The following is an 18,862-nucleotide window of genomic DNA, read 5'->3' on the forward strand; positions in this document are numbered from 1 at the left end:
TGGCACGGATGGCTGGGGCCAGGCCTGCGTGGCCTTGCGGCATTGTCAAGATTTCCACTTCTACTCGGAGCGAGGTAACAGTCAACTGGAGGTGGGAGCAGACAGATGAGGGGAGACGGCCATTTCCGGTAACAAGGGAAGGGCTCCTGTGTTTTTCAGCTGGGAACTGAAGTGGAAAGCAGCCAGGCCACAATGGACATCTATGAAAGAGAAGCAGCCATTGAGATAGACTACAGCTCCCTGAGAGAGGACTTGAAGGTAATCGGAAGGTTTCCGTTGTCTATGACCAACAGTATATTGAAAATTTAAATAAAGCAGAATAAGTTTTAGTCCATGGAGCGTAAGTGCTGGAGGGGGTCGGTTTCCTAATGGTTTATGAAGAAATCGTGCAGACAGGTTACATTGTAAATGTGTGTATCAGCACCTCTCACTGAGTGTTTTGTAGGACACTGTACCATGAAACTCTTGCCAAAGAAGAAAGGTTTCTTGGTCACCAGCTTTCTGAAAGGCTACCCCCTTCTTGGAGATTCACCATGAGCATGAAAGTCTTTGAAAAGTCCTGCAGTGGACAAAAGGAGCCAGCGTGCTCCGGCCTCCCCAGGGCAGTGCCCAGTAGGTGGCGTCCTTCCCAGCTGCGGAGCACAGACCAGGGCAGCTCTGCGCTCTGTCACCTGTGGGCATGTGCGCTCTGCTCTTGGCGTCTGGCTGTCCTGAGGCTGCTGCTCTCAAGAGGGCAAAGCGACTGCAGCCATTGTTGGCTTCCAGCCAAAGCCAGGACCTTTCGGGGGAGAGGGCTTTGCAGTGGCGCTGTTCTTCCATTAAGGAGGCTTTTCCTGCAAAGCTGCAGCAAGTGGCCCCTCATCACAGTGGCCTGAACTGGGACACATGTTCATTCCTGACCAGTCACCTCCCTCCCACCCCCACCCCAGGTACATGGACCCATGAGGGAGAAATGGTCCCGTGGGCTTGCGAGAAAGGCGGAAATGGTGAATGCAGGGATGCAGAGAGCAGTGTCCTCCACGGCTTTTCATTTCATGTGTTCTTCATATGTTTTGTTACATTTGTTGGGCTCTGATCGTACTGTGGTATCTTTAGGCAATCAGAAAAAAGCTTTTGTCTTTCCTATAGTCTACTTAGTGCTTTATTATTTAGAAAGTCCTGCCTACTTCATTATTGAATAAATATATTTTTCCCTGTTTATGGTTTTAATTCATCTGAAATTGATTTTAGTATATGGTATGAAATAATCTATTTTTAAAAAGGTATCTAAGTTAAGCAATTTACTCAACGTTTTTCAAATAATTCTTTTCCCAATAAATTGTCATCTTTATTATATATTAACCAACCCCCTCTGAGGGGTGAAGCTCATTTTCCTAGAAGGTCAGGCCTGCACCACCACCTTTTCCCTTTCCTCCTCGCTCAAGCTAGTGCTCTTTGTGGTTTGGCTTTCAGCTTTCGTGATACCCTCCAGGTGGGTGGGATGGCCCTCCCTGCCCCTCGGTCCCTGTGCTGGCCTGCTAGAGGTCCCACATGCTGTAGATGCTGTGTGTGTGTGTGTGTGTCTGTGTGTGTGTGTGTGTGTGTGAGCTCCTGAAGGGCAAGTTTGTATTGTTGCATCCTCGGTGTCTAATAGATGGTCAGTACTTTTAAAGAAAGAGTAAATGAAGGTGATAGCTGAATTGTTGCTTTCTAGACAGATTAATATGGAGGTGAAGCACATTCCAAGAGAGCAGTGTCTGTAACACCAACTGAAGCCAATGAGAGGGCACAGCCCACTCTGGAGGCCACAAACAGTGCACCTGAATGTCAGCCTGGAGAGGGCCGTATGGGAGGGCGGGCGACAGGGCCAGACCCCACAGGGCTCTGTGCCTGATCCCTTAGCAGTTGGGATCTAGAAGGCGTGCTAATTGTTGCTCTTCGCTGCCAATAACAGGCTCTACAATCTGATAAGGAAGTTGAGGCCCACCTTAAACTCCTTCTGCAACAAGTAGCCTCACAAGAAGATGTCCTGTTGAGGACAGCAGCCCCGAACCTCAGAGCCTTGGAGAACCTAAAGACTGTCCGAGACAAGTTTCAGGAGTCCACAGATGGTGAACTTTAGCAAGATCATACTCATGGGTGTTTGGGTTTTGATTTCCATAACACTTCTCAGCAACCCCACCCTGGATTGTACATTTGTTTTTATTATATGTATATTTTTCTTTGTTGTCTTATATTAATATGTACTTTTAATACTGAATCACTAATTGCTTCCCTTTTGAAAAGTGTTCTGCTTTAATTAAAAAACAAGTTTATTGGTTATTTTCGAACAGGTAATATATTTTATATTAGCATAATAGGCATATTAGATACTGTATTAGAACTTGTCATTATTTTAAAATTCACCCTATCAGAAAAAGGGCTTGTCAGTTGTAAGAGCCATATTCATGGAGTTAATAATTGAGTTATTTTCCATGTAGATTTTATTCAAGACAATCAAAATCTAATTTAAAAAATAATTTATGCTTTAAAGTTGAAGAGAAGTCCCTCCACGGTCTCTACAGTAAACAACACTGATTCTCTCTTAGCTTTTGAGGCCAGCAGAAAGGAAGCCAGAATGTGTAGGCAAGAGTTTGAACAGGTGAAAAAAAGGAGATATGATCTTTTCAGCCAGTGTTTTGAGCACATCTCAGTCTCAATTGATCAAATCTACAAGAAGCTCTGCAGAAACAACAGTGCCCAAGTATGTATCTTTTTACCCCAAAATGTTAGTAAAAACTTTGTTATTGGTAGTGCTTTTCTGATGGGAAACAAATACCCACCACATTATTTGAGTGACCCACTGACGAAGTCAGCTGATGAAGACTGGTTATCATAATGGCCTGTGCTCGGTCCCCCAATCTAGCATCGCCAGCCTGGACAAGTCCAGATCTCTCTAGTCCTGCTTCTTCACCTGCAGAATGAGTGGGTTCAATCATTTGGTTTTCAAGTTCCCTTTACTTCTGGAATTGTTGTCTGGTCCTAATTTAATTTTCTAGAACTGAAGTGAGGCAGGGTCATGCAGAGGATCTTGGTAAAGGGCTGATCTGGGCTTACGAAGGTGACCTGAGTAACAAAGGGAAGGGAAGAACCAAAGGCCGATTCCAATCCAGTTATGTCCTTTGTAATGGTGGTTTCTGCTGGAAGCACGCCTTCCGTTGTCGAAATCCACAGCAAATACTATGGAGTTGAATGTGGAATAAAGATGTAGATTGGGTCTTAGGTATCTGCTTTACTCTTTCTCATGATGTTCCTTTATGCCTGAGAGCTGATCCTAGAGCGGATATTTAGAATTTCAACCAGAAATAATTTACTTAGTTTCAGTAAAGCAGGACTATAAAAGTCCCATTAACTCTTTGAGGGCAGGATTCATCTGAGTCTACAGTACGTGGCCCAAAATAGGTGTTCCATAAATGGTTAATGAATGGACCAGTGAGTGAACTGAATGAAGACTTTACAGACTGGCATGTGCTGCTGTGGCTTGAATGGCAGTGTGTGGAAGGCCTGGTTCTTCGTGTGTGCTGGAATGCTTTTCCTCTTCTCCCACCCAGACAACCCTGTTGCCTGTGACTGCATGTAGAGCTAAATACATTATTTATAGGCATCGATATTTTTCCCAAAAAATGGAGGAAAACTTAACCGATAAAATATTTTTGCAGTTAAGCCTGTTGCAAATCCAAGTTAAAATATACTAATTGCTTTTCTGATTTTGCTAATTAAGTAACATGTGTTTCAGGCATTTCTTAGCCCAGAGAACCCAGAAGAGCCTTACTTGGAGGGCATTGGCTATAACTGTGTGGCCCCAGGCAAACGGTTCATGCCAATGGACAACTTGTCAGGGGGAGAAAAATGTGTGGCAGCTTTGGCGCTCCTGTTCGCTGTGCACAGGTAAGGCCACCGTGAGCTGTGGGGCTTTTGTATCAGCACAGAAACCAATGGACCTCCTACAGCAGGCATGTCGCGCCACAGGCCTCATTTGGCTCGTGTTAGCCTTTGAGTTTGACATGCTTGTCCTACAGAATCCTGTTAATTGCTTGTCTTTAGTTGTGTTTAGCAGTATGTGAATACAAAACTGTTTTCTCCAGCCAGACAATTCAGGTGATGTTTTACGTCTATAACAATTTAGACAGATAATCTAAGAGAAAATTCAGTCTTTAACAGATTTTTATTAAATTTCCATTATCAGTAGCTACTGATATTTTAGATTTATAGAAAGAAGGAAGAAAAATAAATATTTGGAATAGCCAGATGTGACATCAGAATTGCAAGAAAAACAATAAACAAACCCCAAGCAAACAAAAACACCCAACTTGTATATTATTTTCCTGGTCCACATTTGGAGATCTGCTGTTTAGTAAAGAATGTTAAGCAAAGTGTTTCTTCTGAAAAAAATGTTTCACCTCTCATTTCCACTGATGGTGGCACTGTTCATAAAATCAATCAAGGAAAAGTTAGCCAACATGAAGGCAATTAACTTTCAGCATCCAGAGCACTAGGTGGAGATCTCAGGAGTCAATGCTGCCTCTATCTCATGTCAAGAAGAATATCATGGAAGTTCTACAGCTGGTTTTTATTGATCTCAAGAAGGAAGAGGAATAGGCCATTACAGGAAAGAAATGCCATTAGTGCAGGGGGCTTAGGGAAAGCCGAGCAGGGTCTAACTGGGAGCTTGTGTTGAGTAAATCTTGCCAGAATAAGATGATTTCTAGGTATCACCCCCCCACCCCCTTATTCAACAGATAAGCATCATATATTTACTGTGCCAGGTGGTGGTTAGGCATTGGAGAGAGAGCAGAGAACAAAGCAAAATTCGTCTCAAAGATAACTTCATTCTAGGCGGGGAAGACAGTTGATAAATAAGGTGTATTAACAAATGAATTCTGTAATGTGAGACTATGACAAATAGCAAATGCTGTAGGGAGAAAAATTAAAGCAAGGAATGGAGATAGTAGTAGGGAAGGGTTTGCAATATTAAAGAGAGTCATCCGGGAAGGCCTCTTTGAGAAGGTAACAGTTGAGCAAAGATACAAAGGAATTAGGGGAGCAAGAATGTAGACATAACGATCAGCAAGTGCAAAGGCCCTGTACGGCCAGAGTGAGCCTGGCCTCTGTGGAGAAGAGACTGTGCAGCAGTGGCAGGCATGGGTTAAGTCCCTAACCGTTAGGGAACTAGTGTTGGACCAGGGTGAGAGCAGAAGGGTCATCAGAGACAAGCATGGGGCATGGAGGAGTCGGATGGCTCCAGGGGTTCTGGCCTAATCAGCTGGAGTGAAACAGCTGCCATAACTGAGGACAGGGACACCACAGGGACGGGCAGGTGAGGCGTTTGATTTTGGATGAGTTTGAGCTGTTTATCAGACACCGTGTGGAATCGCTGAGGAAGCTGCTAAATGTGTGCAGTGAGAGTTCGTGGTTCTCAACCTTGGCTGCACATTAGAGTCACCTGGGAATCTTTAAAATCCTGATTTCTGGGCCTCATCCTCCGGAAATTCTCTTTGTTATGGCGTGAGGCCACAACATTAGTAACAAAGAAACAGAATTTCCGGAGGATGAGGCCCAGAAATCAGAATTTTAAAAAGATTCCCAGGTGACTCTAATGTGCAGCCAAGGTTGAGAACCACTGGTTCAGGAGCTCAGAACTCTCAGAAGTGTGGGAGCCATCCACACGTGGAGTCACTTACAACCTTGGGATCAGGTGAAACCACCCAGGGAGCTAATTAGATAGAGGAGCGCTCTGAGCACTGAGCCCCATGGCCACCGGCACCAGCAGTGTTCAACAGAGAGACTAGGAGTTCGCAGACCAGACTGGGAAGGAGCAGTGAGTAAGGGGGGGGGGGGAACCCTGTTACCCTTGGCATCAGAGGAACAGGCGGGAGCACCACCCCAGGCACTACCTGCAAAGGACACTTGGAACACGGACTGAGAATTGATCATTGGATTTAGCAATGTACAGCTCATTGGTGACCTAGACTCCAGCATCCAAGAGGATGTATCTGCATCTGGTTAATCCTCTCCTCTGAGTCTTTGTAAAACCAATGGGAAGTGGTAACCTCTCATTTCTTCCAGTTTCCGGCCTGCTCCATTCTTTGTTCTGGATGAAGTGGATGCAGCCCTGGACAATACGAACATCGGCAAAGTAAGTTTCTTTCTGCATTTAATTTCCAACAAGACGCCTGGAATTCAGTGTACCCTGAGCAAAAATTGTTCGATAACTGTTGGTTAAAAATCAAATCTAAATTCAATATCTACAAGCAACATGGTTCAGGGGGATCCATTCAAGATTTAGGGGAGCCTCAGAGTTGGGGAATCTGCATGGAGTTGAGGGAAGATTGCGGTGCGAGCCTCTCCTGATCTAGAGGTTGGGACCTTAGGGTCACTAATAGGGCCCGTGGCGAACAGGACCAAATCAGTTTAATAAAGCCCAAAACTAACATCTCTAACTAAAATGTCAGAATTGAAGTTCAAAACTGTACCCCCCCCCCCTTATACTTATTAACATTTATCCAGTGGCTGCACTTGTGCGGGATCATGTTTTCAGTATTTAAGACAACGAGGGACTAAGGAAACAGCTAGCTCTTGAGAGTCCAGTCTCAGGTCAGCCTTGACGATCAGTGCATAGACACACAGCCACCTGGAGAGGCTCTCAGGCCACACTTCTTGACATGAGAGTGGTTCAACCATGGACGCATGGCCAAAGGACAGAGGCAAATACTGGCAGGACCCATCACTCCCCAGGGGAGGGGTCCCTCTGGCCCGCAGACTCCTTCCTGCAGAGAAAACCCACTTCTGAGGATGGATGACGAGACTCCTGCTTCTCCTTCCAGGCGCGTCCTTCCTCCAGAAGCGGCTGGGCTTTGCATTCACAGCTGCTGGTTGACCAGGAGGCTGCCCTGGTCCTGCCGACCGATGTAAACTGGCACCCTGGTTTACACCTTAGTCCTGTGAGCTTGGTTAAAGAGTCCCCCTTTGAGAGATGCACCTGATCTTGGGGTGCCACTCAGGTTCTGAGTCTCTGAAGCTGACCTCCCTGACTTCTCTTCCGAGTCTCTCTGGAAGGCTTGGGAGTGAGGACTTCCAGGAGCTGCAGTCTGAGGCACCTTCGAGTGGCATGAAGGTTGCCTCAGCATTCCCAAGGGGCACTCGTCTAACCCACCTCTCTGGGAGCCTGCTCCCTGGACATGTCAGAGTGGACATAGAACAGCACAACTTCAGACCCACACTGGTCCCTGGACCTTGTGGGGGATAGGCAAGAGCCACATGCTGTGCCCTGCGAGACTGTCGGAGAGAAGAATGCTAGGAACAGAGAACACCTCGAATGCCAACCAGTCCGCATCAGCTGCCTGGACTCCAGGCCCACCTCATTTGGGAGAAATCGCCCCTTTGATGCATGTGGGCACTTTGTGTCCCCTCTTCTGTTAGGGGGGTGAGGGGACGTCTTATTTCGGTAGGCTGCATCTTCAGTGGCACTTAGGATGTCCGTATCTTCTTGCAAAATTCAGGGGTATTCATGGTATCCCCTGGTACTAGGTCTAACATAAGACCTGTCATCACCTGTCCTGTGTATTAAAAGCCTCTTTGCTTCCAGTTTCCCGTAGGGGTGTGCGCTCCTGGCACCCCACTGCGCCCTCAGGGGGCAGTTTTGTAGTATGAACAGCTAAGCAGCAGCTCCACCGCTGCTTGTGATCAGGTTGCCCAACCCTTACCCAGGCAACTCTGCAGGCAAAACGCACGCCCTGCGTCTTTGCATCCTCCCTCTTCCGTCCGGTCAGTATCCTGGGACTCAGTCCTGCATCGGGATGACTACTGTGCCCCTCAAGCTGGAGTTCCTTCTCTGAGTCAAAAGCAGTTTCCCTCCTCAGGGTTCAGCTCCCTAGTGACTCACTCCTCCCTGAAGCTCACCTTTCCTGCCTCCGGCGTTGCGTCCTTAGCATCGCGGTGCAGCCAGGACCAGGGCACACGGAGAAGCCCCCTCCAGGCAGGGAGAGCGGGAGCTGGAAGCGTCTCAGTGAGCTGTGGCTTGGGTCCTAGGTCACCACCCTCCAGGCTCTGAGCAGGTGCTCACTAAGACCCATTTCTGTGCAGACTATTCTGTTCTGCTCGGTCCTGGGCACTAACCGTCCTGAAGAAGCCACCTCCCCCCACATGACTGGGTCATGAATACAGCATTGCCATGGCTTCCCTCTTTCAGGCTTTGAGTTGGCAAAATAGGAAGTTGGAAGTTTAAATACCAGCCCTTCTTCACCCTCATAAAATATCTGAGTGGTAGTTCTTATACTGTTAATAAAGGCTTTATTTATACCATATTGTAGATAAGGTAGAATTTTATCCTTAAAAATATTCTTAAAGTTTTAGATCATAGGTTTAGAGGTATCTTTCCTAACCTCTTATTTTAGACTCCGAGCTATTTCTGTGGTTGGAGTGGGTTTACCAAATTACCAGGGAGGCAGTAAGTTCTGTCACCTAAACGGGCAAACAGCCCGCAGAATCACTGTCCCCAGGCCCAGAAACGAGCCTTCCTTGCTGGTGAAGTGTGTGCTTTTTCCTTCCTCCCAGGTAGCGAGTTACATCAAAGAGCAGACTCAAGAACAGTTTCAGATGATAATCATCTCCCTCAAGGAGGAGTTCTATGCCAAGGCTGACGCCCTGATCGGCATCTACCCAGAGGTAAAGATGAGCACCCTTCCCGTCCTTTCTTCCTGGAGACTGGAGATACTGCTGGGTTTCTGCAGTGATAACTACAGGCTTACATTATTTTTTAATTAAATAAGATTAAAAGTAACTATTCAGGTATTTTTCTGTGACAGTACAAAGAGATTTAAGATCTGAAAAGGCAAATTGAAAATTACAGAATTTTCTTTATAAAATAAGAGCATATTTACACAAAGTAAGAATATTGTATTCCTATTTCTGTAATGTTTGAATGTTTTAGGCAAAAGCAAATATCATTGTGGTAGAACTAATAAGGAACCATTTATCTTCCAAAAATACCAGAGGGAAAAACAAAGAAATTGACTGAAAGTTCCAAGTTGTATAGTAACTTTTAGAAGTGAACAAATCTTTCTTAAGCTATTCAAAATACTCGAGGTAATGGAGGATTTCTGATCATTCCATTTTTGGACAATGAGTTGCTAAGATAAAAATTTCCCTTCCTGTGCCTACAAATTGTTAGGGGACCACTGGAGAGATGCTGCAGTAGAGAAATGAAAATTCTCACACGGGGTGAGGGAGGAAAACAATCTAAACAGTCTGCCCACCATAGCGGCTCTGGCTGGGCCTGTAAATCAGACTGGCAAGACAGCAAAGCAAGCAGGAGCATCATGGCGAGTAACCCAAAGGGGTGGCCAGAACTTGGGCTCCTCTCCAGTCTTAGGCTGAAGTGAGGAAAGGAGCGGGGGGAGCGGGGGGAGAGGTGGAAGGTGACCAGGAAAGCAGGTGAACAAGCCAGGTTTGCTCTGCAGATCACACAGGTGCCTTTCGTTGACAGCAGTCGTTAGAGTAGGGAAGGTGTGAATTTAGAAAAGCGGGACTTGTGGCCAGTGTTTAGAGCTTTTCCTGCATCTCAGTAGCTCCAACAGTCCATATGCCAGAGCCATATTTTGGCGTGGCACATCCTGATACCCTGTCCAGGTCATACAGAAATGAGCTAATAAAGCTGATGTAAATGCAAGCCATTGATACCTTCTGAGTGGCCATACCATACGTTTCCTTTCAAATGCAAGTCCAGATTCACTACTGGCTCTTGTTTTAGGCTTAATAGCACCTTTTCTTTCGTAGAAGGACTAACTTAGCTGTCTGCTCTCCATTTCAGCACGATGACTACATGTTCAGCCGAGTTCTGACTTTAGATCTTTCTCAGTATCCAGACACTGAAGGCGAAGAAGGCAGCAGGAGACAGCGAGAGTCCCGCTAGGGTCCGAGCGCCCCGGCGCAGCTGCCGGCTCTCAGAGCGGATGAGTTAGCTGTGGTCAGGTCATCACTGTTCAGTTCTCACTCTAGTGTTCAAACTGTTGAGTAACCAACTTCTGGAGCCAGCCAGCCTGAGTGCCATCTGAGAAAGCTGAACCGTTACCAGCAAAGGAGCTGCTGCTCACTTCCGTTCGGAGTGTTTAGGCCCCGCTCCCGCTCCCTTAGGGAAAGTTTCCTGGAAGAGTTAGCTTTGAACGATTAAAAAAAAGGTACAATTTTGTTACCATAGTTTCACGTTCCATTTTGAAGCCCAGCCAGAAAAATTTTGAATTCTCCATCTTCACTCTGGTCTTGCCTTGTCCACTGAAGGAACGTTTAAAGGATAGTCTTGGTTTCTGAATATCCTAGTTATCGGGTGTTGAACCTGGGTTTTGAGAAATTATTTCAGAGGAACTGATGTATGAAAATATCAATAAAAATATTCTAATTTCAAATGTTTCCAATTTACAGTTTTATAAACAAAAATTTTAAGGTGAAACTGAATTATGTCCGCTTAATGCAATCTGCATTTTCTAAATGTAATTTCTGTTCAGAAGGAAATGAACAGACTTTCCCAAGTAACAACGGACTTTGCCATGTCAGTGCATTGTTCCAGGTGGGAAAGAAAGTCAGCAGGACTTTACTTCCCTCTCAGGACGGACAGAACATTCGGAGGTGCTGCTGTCTAGTGGAGACTGCGTGGGGCCCAGGTGCCACCAAGGGGTAGCTCCTGAAGTAGCGGACTCGCTTTCAAACTACACTCACGTTGCATATACAGGACGCGCTGTGCCAGGCGTGAAGTCACAGCCTTGCTCCCTGCTCACAGCTCCTCTGTGAACTGGACAACAGAGACCACTCGGCCTCCCTGTGTTCCTTGTTTCAGTGCCGGCAATAGCACCTCAATCTCCGACTTTCCTGCCTTGAAAGACATCAGCTGAACACTGTCATGTCCCTTCAGTGCCATCAGAGCTGTGGCCCCTTCCTCTTCCTGGGCTGCCCGTTCTCATAACTTGGACTCAGGCAGCAGGTCCTCAGGCAGCATCCTCGCGTTCCTGAAACCACCTTCTATGCAAACCACCACGCAACAGGAAGCGGGCTGGAACACCACACTCCAAAAACAAAATAGGAACCTGATAACAGCTAGTTTACACACATTACATGGTTAAGAACCACACAAATATAGCACACGTGGCACTTTATCTTGAAAATGCCCAGAAGTCGGCTTGTGTAGTGGGCATCGCCGGGTCCAGTGGTGGAAGGGTAGTTGACCTAGTTTCCCACGGACAGAGCCTTACATAAGCAAAGCAGGTGGGCGCAAACTGTTCCTCATTCGTCAGTCATGTTGCTTTAAGTCTGCATTTTACACAAGCGTTACGGCAGAACTGACTACAGACAGGCTCACTCCTCACGGCAAGGCCTCCGCCCTGGCATGGCACTCGGAGTGGCACTCGGAGCTGGTCCTGAGCGGGGCCCTGCCACACTTCCAGGCTTCCCTCCTTCCACGTCACTTTCCCGTGTCTGCCCAACCTTCAGACACATCCATCCCTGATCGCACTTTTGTGAGTCTTTAAAAAAACAATGTCTAATGTTTGCTTTTCAAACACTAAACACATTCAAGTAATCACTTGATTTCACAGCTGAGTGGCAACTCATGGTAAAAATCCTCATTGAATAAATTAAAACAAGCCTTGTCATAACTGGAGAAAAGTTGAGCACACAGAGTTGAAGTGAAAGTTTTATGACCAGAGTAGCATAAAGGAGTTGTTTTTCATGCTTTCGAAAGCAAAGGTCTTAGCAGGTCCAGCTCATCTCTGCCTACACGTCCCAACCTAACATTTCTAGTTCTTTGTGCCTGTGGGAGCTCCAGCGCCATCAGTGGGGAGTGTCATCATGCTTGGCAAGAAGTGTCACATGAAAGTAGGCAGCCTCTAAAGCAGACTGAGCAGGGCCTTTGCCAGTCACAGAGCAACCACCCACCTCACCCTCTGCACCCTCTGCCCCAGCATTGCCAGCAGCTGAGCACCTGACAGCGGGGAAGCAAGACACGGGTGCGGCAGCCCCTTCCCCAGGCCTGCCTGCCTCACGCTGTGCCCCGTCACGTGCCATGGCAGAGAACGCTGGGAGGTGAGAGACTTGGAAAGCTTGGGATACTCTAACTGCAAGTTTAAAACCTGCTCTGCTCCACTCGTAACTTCTCAGTCATCAGCCTCAAGGCGGACTTGCCCCGCCCCGCACTGCACCGCTGGGAAGGCCCTCTGCCCTGGCCGGCGGCTCAGTGAGTTAGAGCACCATCCTGGGCAGAAGGGTGAGGGTTAATCCCTATTAAACGTACTAACGGAAGGCAACCAATCAATGCTTCTCCCTGCCTCCCTCCCTCTCTATAAAAAAGAAAAGGCCTCTGGTTCTTCGTGAGGACGCTCTAACGCCTCAGGGACGGACCGGCCATTCTTTGGAACTAAGTTACTACAATTACAGCATTCCAAAGAAGCCCTACTGATCCAGACATTCTTTTAAAAGACATATCACTCTCACTGGCAGATTCAACACCTCGAATGTTCTTTACTTAACAACGTAACAAACATACCTTAAAAGTTTTTTCTATGGTAACATGTTTCCGCATAAAAATTATAAAATTTAAGAGTCTAGTTTCTTTTCTCTTTGGCAACTACTGTTGCTTGTAGTCTCCACTGTCCCCTTTATTAGAAAGCCCACCTGACCACGGGCGTGTCGGGGAGCCCGGAGCACCAGGCCCCTCCCTTCCCGCCGTCGGGCCCTGAGGTAGTTGTCCGCCAGTCCTCACGGAGGATACCTGAGGTGTGCGCTTCACCCCGAGCAGTTAGACACACAGTGGGACTGTCCCCCCGCCTCCGCGGCCACACCCCACAGGGCTCCCGTGGGGTACATGACGGTCAGCAGTGAGAGGTCGTGTGAGTCCTCCAACATTCCTCATCGTCCGCTACGGCACTGTGGTCACAGAGGCTGGTTTTCAAGTTGCAGGTTTGTCGGTTTTAAAGATTTCAAGATGCGCCAGCATCGTCTGTTTAAACAGAAAGAAAGGAATACAAGATGTGAGATTCAGCTCGAAAAAGTATTTGCCATAGGATTTCTATTCCAGAAAACTTTCAGTTTTTCTCATGTGCTGAAGACTCGGAAAACGCCTCCATGCTGGGAGCAGTAGCCACTGTCCAGAAATGGCTTTGTGCTGGAAGCACCCCCCGGGCACTGGGCTCTGTAAGAGCCGTGGAAACCGCCCGTGAACGTGGTGCTCCTCCCTTCGTAGGGGCAGAGGCGGTGTCAGCACATGTGATGGCGCCTGGTCAAGTGCAGACAGAAGCGGCCGTGGCAGGGGGAGCCCGCAGCTCCCCCTCAGCTCTCCCGCCTGCGCAGGACGGCCCGCAGCGCAAAGATGAACCTGGACCTCACCCACAGGCAGGACAGGCCAGCTTCCTGCAAGAAAGAGACCAAGGCCTGCCGGGCAGAAGCTGCTGGGAGAAGCAGGCTGTGGACGCTGCCGGCTCACACCCTGTCCACCAGCAGAAAGCCTGCGCCTGCAGCACCCCGCTCCGAGTGCCCCCCATGCGAGAAAGGCTGTGTGTTCACAGCAGCAGCAGAAACCCACGGTCCAGCGAGACCACCACTGGGCCGGCCTCTCAAACATCTGTGGCCCTGAAGACGCCGCAGGAAAGGAACACTGGCCACAAGGACACAACTCGAAGACACTAGTCTTATTTGATTTTATTCAGTCTCCACGAGCTGAATTCACAACCCATAAGACCGCAAAGAATTTATCCAAAATGCTATCACGGAGGAACGCTCCCTCTAGCGGCCGCACAGTGACATTCTACTAAGTGCCCTGAATGTGTACCAAATAGAGGAGAGGCCATGGGGTCTACTGTCCTCCATGAGGTCCCCAGCGCCCGCTCTCCTCCACCCCCCGAGGGACAGAAGACCATCCACTCTCCAGCCACCACCCACCCTGCAAGCAGCCAATATCAACAACTGCCGTGCTTGTTGACTTCCTCTGGTTGAGTGTCATTTGCATCATTATGAGCCTTTACATCTACAACAGACTATTCAACAGTACGTGGTCCCTGTGGCGTAGAAGGAAATGCAGTGTCGCAGTGTGGCTCCGACACACATGGGGGGAGTTTAAATGTGAAATAAATAGGCAACTGACGGGGCACATGCTGTGGAGCTCCAGGTTCCTGTGGGTTACTGTGCGGTGTTTAGAGTGTTTTACTGAAATTCCTATAAAGTAGTAAGAAATAAACTGTTACCTGAAAACCCGCCCCACCAATGGGGTTTTCAGAGATGGAGTGAGTCAGGTACCGAGGGAAGCCTCTGCTTTCTTAGAGACCTGAGACGGCATCACAGTCCTAACTAACAGATGCTGAGGCAGAACAACTCAGAACACAACAGCGCCTGGAAACTAGCCACCATGCTGTCAGAATCACTGAACCCAGAGGCGAAGGTAACTGGAAATCTCGCAGAAAGATTTTTGAAAAATGGAGACAGAAAATGAAAACAAATACGTTACAGGAGTGGACAGTAGAAATCAGCAGTGGACAGCAGTGTGAATCCAAGAGGGGGAAGAAGACGGGCATAACCAAGGAAGCCACAGATTGTTCCAGAAGGGAGACGGGGAAATGGAGCACAGCATACAGAAGAATCCACAAAAACACCCTCATGGAATTCAACACCAAGTGCCCAGACAGGCCGCCACAGAGCACTGGGAACGGGGTTGCACCAGACCCTCTTCGACAGGAAACCTGGGCGCCTAAGACAGCAGTCACCCTTGGGTGGTGGTGGGGTGACTGAAAAGTGGGGGGGGGGGGTTCCCAACACTGCTCTGTGTCTGGAACCGGATGGGATACGAGGGTGTATTCACCTTGTGAAAATTCACTGCTGACCTCACATGTTCTCTACGTGTTTTTTCAGCAACACGTTAATGTAAATGAACACAAGTGTCTGGAGTGGGTCCCTCGGGCAGTTGGAGTGACACGCATCTCTCCTCCCTCCTCCCGGACAAGGGCAGTGAGCGGCAGCGCCGGCCCCACCCACAGGCAGGCCCCCTGGAAGCCTGGGTACCTGAGGGCCGGAGCTGCTTAGAAGCTTCAATTCCGTTCTCCTCCAGCTTCCTCTTGGCGCAGTCCTGGCACCCGCTCCCTGCGAGGAGGAGACGCTCGTTAGAAAGCTGCTGCTCCACGCCCTCCACGGAGGCCGCACCCCCTCAGCCAGGGGCTCTAAGGGGCTCCTGCTTTTTCAGGAGGCGGCGCTGGAGGCCGTGGAAGGGAGACAGCAACACAGCGTGTCCCGCACAGACGCAGGGGAGCGGGAAGCTGAGCACAGACGTCCCTGATGTCGTTCCTGAGCTGCTGTGATCCCGAACCGCTTTCATTCCTGAACTGAGCCCACCACTCGCAAGATCCGTGTCTGGGCCGCTGAGCCCAGCGGTAGGGAGGCGGGGGCTGCACATGGAGGCCCGCTCCCAGCTGAGTCTCTTCTGACCCACAAACTGCCCAGCGTGCAGGCCAGAGCCCCACTCACCCCAGGAGGCTGCGGGCAGCCAAGCACACGTGGCCACCTCGTGTATAGACAGAGGCAGGCAGAGTGGAGCAGCAGAAAGAGCATTTGCATTTCAAACACGTTAAATAGAACATTTCCTACGAAAGCTTAGAACCTTTGCAGTTAAACTTCTGAAGGGGACGGGCCATGACCACCCCTCAGCTGATGCCCTGAGCCCGGCTGGGGGACAGGAGTGTCCTCGGCCGTGTTCCACTACACTGTGCTCCCGGCGGAGGGGGGCGCTGTCGCCCCTTCCCGGTGGCAGGCCTGTCCTGGCACTACTGTGTCCTCTCAGGCCGGTGTTTAATGTGAGGACGTGTCTATGATTTACAAATAGCGGCAGGAAGACAATGGAACGTGTAGGCAAAACCAGGCGGATGAAATCCCAGATGCGCCTTACCCAGCGTGGTGCTGTCCGCTCGGTCGGCATCTGGAAGAAAGGAAAACGGTCAGAGACGGAGCCACCTGCGCCCCTCCAGCTGCAGGGATGGTGAGGCTGCTGCCCAGCGTGACCACCGTCAGCCCCAGGCTGGTTAGGGTCCTTGCTCTCCACCTCCCAGGGGCCACACATGAAGCCCCGGCCCTGCAGGGGGCAGGGGTGGCACCGCTGTCAGTTTCTGTCCTCACCGTGTGCCACCCTCCCCAGCCAGGAGAGGCACCTCACAACGCAGGTACAGATGTCCCTGAGGCACAGACTGCAAGGCCCCCGGCGCTCCGGGAGCCGAGCGCATGCAGGCTCACATCAGGTCCTGGTGCCCGGGGCCCGGGGCCTGTGCGTGCGGAGGCGAGAGGTGGCGGTCAGGGGCAGAGGTGGCGAGAACGCCATCCCTCTCCAGAGCCATCAGAGCCTGCTCAGGGGCACGGGAGGGGGACGGGTCCCCCTGCTGAGTCCAGGACCCCATCCCAGCTTCAAAACACCTGGGCGCAGCCAGGCACACCGTTCACTCCTGAGCTCAGCCCACACCTATAATCAGCTGCTGGCCGCACTGGGGACCGTGAGTAAACGGGAATAGGGTCACAAACGTGAACTTCACAGCCACGGGCCACAGCGCAGCTCCCTGCTCCTCGGTGAGAAACCGGCTCTTCCGTCGGTCAGCTCGACTCAGGGCACAATGGCACCGCCCTCAAGCGGCCCACTTTGCTATTTACAGAAAGGGCTGGTGGGGAAACTCGGGTGCGGGACGGCGCCATGGTCTCGGCGACTCTAGTCCTCACAGCGGGTCCCATCTGCCACCATCCCCGTGCTGTGCCCGAGGCCGTGTGGGGGCCTGCGTTTCCTGTTACTCTTCAACGACAGCCAATACAGACTCTTCCAGTCGCGTCATCCATGATTTATAAGACTCCAAGCCGGCAGCTGCCCTGTGTCAAGCTGACCGAGGTAGGAGTCGCTCTGCAACCTCGTCACTCCCAGCAGGTGAGCACCTCCCAGGAGAAGGGCCAAGGAGAGGCAGTTAACGAGCTCGGAAAGGCGTGATCTGAATGAAGCCGTCGTCCTGGGCGCCCTCTGCCCGCCGTTCTGTGAAGGACAGGCGTGCATCTGCGAGATGTGCTTTCCGTCCCGGGCAGCTCCTTGAAGCGTGGCCTCTGCACCTGAGCGGGTGTGTGCGGCTCCATGCACAGCTGTCGGCTCCGCAGACCACACTGTCACCCGGTCCTCCATGATTAAAGTACACGGGGCCAGTTTCTTCCTCTCTGTAAAAAATCAATAAAATATATTTAAAAAAAAAAAAAGAGCTCAAAAAACATCTCCGTTTTATTTTGTGGTGTGTAGATTATATCTAAAAAAAAAAAAAAGGAAACGCTGGCAGGCCCGTGGTTTTACGCGGAGAGTGAAGGCTGCGTACCTGGGCTCCGCTGCCGGCAGATCTGCGTGGCCAGGTCCTGCACGTACCCCGGGAAGTGGTCGAAGCAGGCCCCGTAGGACACGACCTTGATGCCGTGCAGCAGCATGTCGGCCTGGTGCTTGAAGAAGTGGTCCTCGCTCTCCTTGAGCACCACCATGTAGTGCTCCAGGTCCACCTTGTTGGGCACCGAGTACAGGAAGAGCGCCTGGAAGATCTGGTCGCGCAGGGTCTCCCCGCAGCCCACGAACAGGAAGGACCTGGTGCGGTACAGGCTCTGGAACACCTCCTGGGAGACAACGGGGCATGAGCCGCTCGGCTGGCGCTCAGCAGGACCCGGCCCACAACTGCCTTCCCCAGGGCCCCTGAGGAACGGGCAGAGGCAGCCCTGTCTCCAGGCCCAGGCAATGTCCAGGTGACATGAACCGAAGTCAGCACAGCCTGCAGCCCACCCTGCCCACCGATTCTGAGCTGAGTGCCCACTCAATGCAAATTTTCTAAAATCGTGTACAATTTTAAAACACAAAATAAGGACATGAAATGTTGCCGTTCAGAACTGCACATGCCACGCCCGGGAATTAACGTGTCTCAGTGGATCATAGACAAACTTTGGGGGGGCAGGAGGCTGGCATCAGGGCAACAGGGTTTGGGGAGTGAGGGCAGCAATGCTGAGGGGGGACCAGTGACAGCGACCCAGGGGTGGGCACAGGGAAAGACAGACTGTGGAGTTACTCGGGCCTGCAGCGGGGCCCGATCCCAGTGTGGGATGTGTAGGAGGCGGCCGATCAATGCTTCTCTCTCATTGATGTTTCTATCTCTCCCTCTCCCTTCCTCTCTGAAATCAATAAAAATATATTTAAATGAAAGGAAGAAAGGGAGAGAGGGAGGGAGGGAGGAGCAGATGGACAGAGAGAGCAGTGGCCAGAGAACAGCATCACAGACCCTGCGGGTCTGCACATCAATCGGAAGAAATTCAACTGCGTCCCTGAGCCGGCGCAGGACAGCTGGGGGCGAGGAGTCAGGATGGACCCGCTGTAAGGAGCCCTCACCAAGCGCCCTCTGAGCACCTGTGCGCATGGCATGCCCGGGCCCTGGACCGCGCAGGGCGGGAGGCAGGCCCATCCCTGCAGCCCTGAGGTCCCGAAGGGCAGGACTGCCTGGAGGTCTGGAAACCAGGCGGCTGCCAGCAGAGTCCCAGGGGCCGTACCATCACTTCCGGGTCTTGCGTGACGTCCTTGTATCCCGAGGGGTCCAGGACCATCCCACAGGGGTCCGTGTAGAGGCCGTGGATGTGGAGCACTCCGTACCTGATGTGCCCTCGTGCCCACTGGAGGACCTGCCAGACATCGAGCGACAGACGGAGGAAGCTGGTGTCACTGGAAACGGCGTGAGGGAAACCCCTAACCGGGATTCGTGGTCTTTCACACCCACTTGGAAAGAGTGAGGTGTCTGCACTGCTTGTACCAGTGGTCGGCAAACCCGGCTCTCGAGCC

The 18,862-nt window shown here is 50.5% G+C and overlaps 2 protein-coding genes across 4 annotated transcripts in view; one reads left to right on the top strand and one right to left on the bottom strand.

The window, feature by feature from the left end:
* Positions 1-9,928, top strand: part of SMC1B (structural maintenance of chromosomes 1B) — a 52,517-nt gene extending 42,589 nt beyond the window's left edge. The window contains 7 exon segments of the mRNA XM_006104535.3: positions 160-258; positions 1,934-2,090; positions 2,568-2,722; positions 3,755-3,906; positions 6,085-6,154; positions 8,572-8,682; positions 9,827-9,928. Of these exon segments, the coding sequence (XP_006104597.1) occupies positions 160-258; positions 1,934-2,090; positions 2,568-2,722; positions 3,755-3,906; positions 6,085-6,154; positions 8,572-8,682; positions 9,827-9,928 (846 nt within the window).
* FAM118A (family with sequence similarity 118 member A) overlaps positions 5,939-18,862 on the bottom strand; it is a 20,848-nt gene continuing 7,924 nt past the window's right edge. For 2 of the 3 annotated variants that reach the window (XM_023745786.1, XM_023745785.1), the window contains exons 5-9: positions 18,577-18,705; positions 17,373-17,658; positions 15,929-15,958; positions 15,052-15,129; positions 8,755-13,000 (exon numbers count right to left, since the gene is read on the bottom strand). In XM_023745786.1, the coding sequence (XP_023601554.1) occupies positions 12,981-13,000; positions 15,052-15,129; positions 15,929-15,958; positions 17,373-17,658; positions 18,577-18,705 (543 nt within the window). In that variant the 3' untranslated portion in view covers positions 8,755-12,980. Of the gene's footprint in view, positions 13,001-15,051; positions 15,130-15,928; positions 15,959-17,372; positions 17,659-18,576; positions 18,706-18,862 lie in introns of all 3 variants that reach the window. The other variant, XM_014446852.2, reaches the window with a different exon arrangement.

This window comes from Myotis lucifugus, unplaced genomic scaffold (assembly GCF_000147115.1).
Source record: "Myotis lucifugus unplaced genomic scaffold, Myoluc2.0 scaffold_582, whole genome shotgun sequence".
NCBI classification, from domain to species: Eukaryota; Metazoa; Chordata; class Mammalia; order Chiroptera; family Vespertilionidae; genus Myotis; species Myotis lucifugus.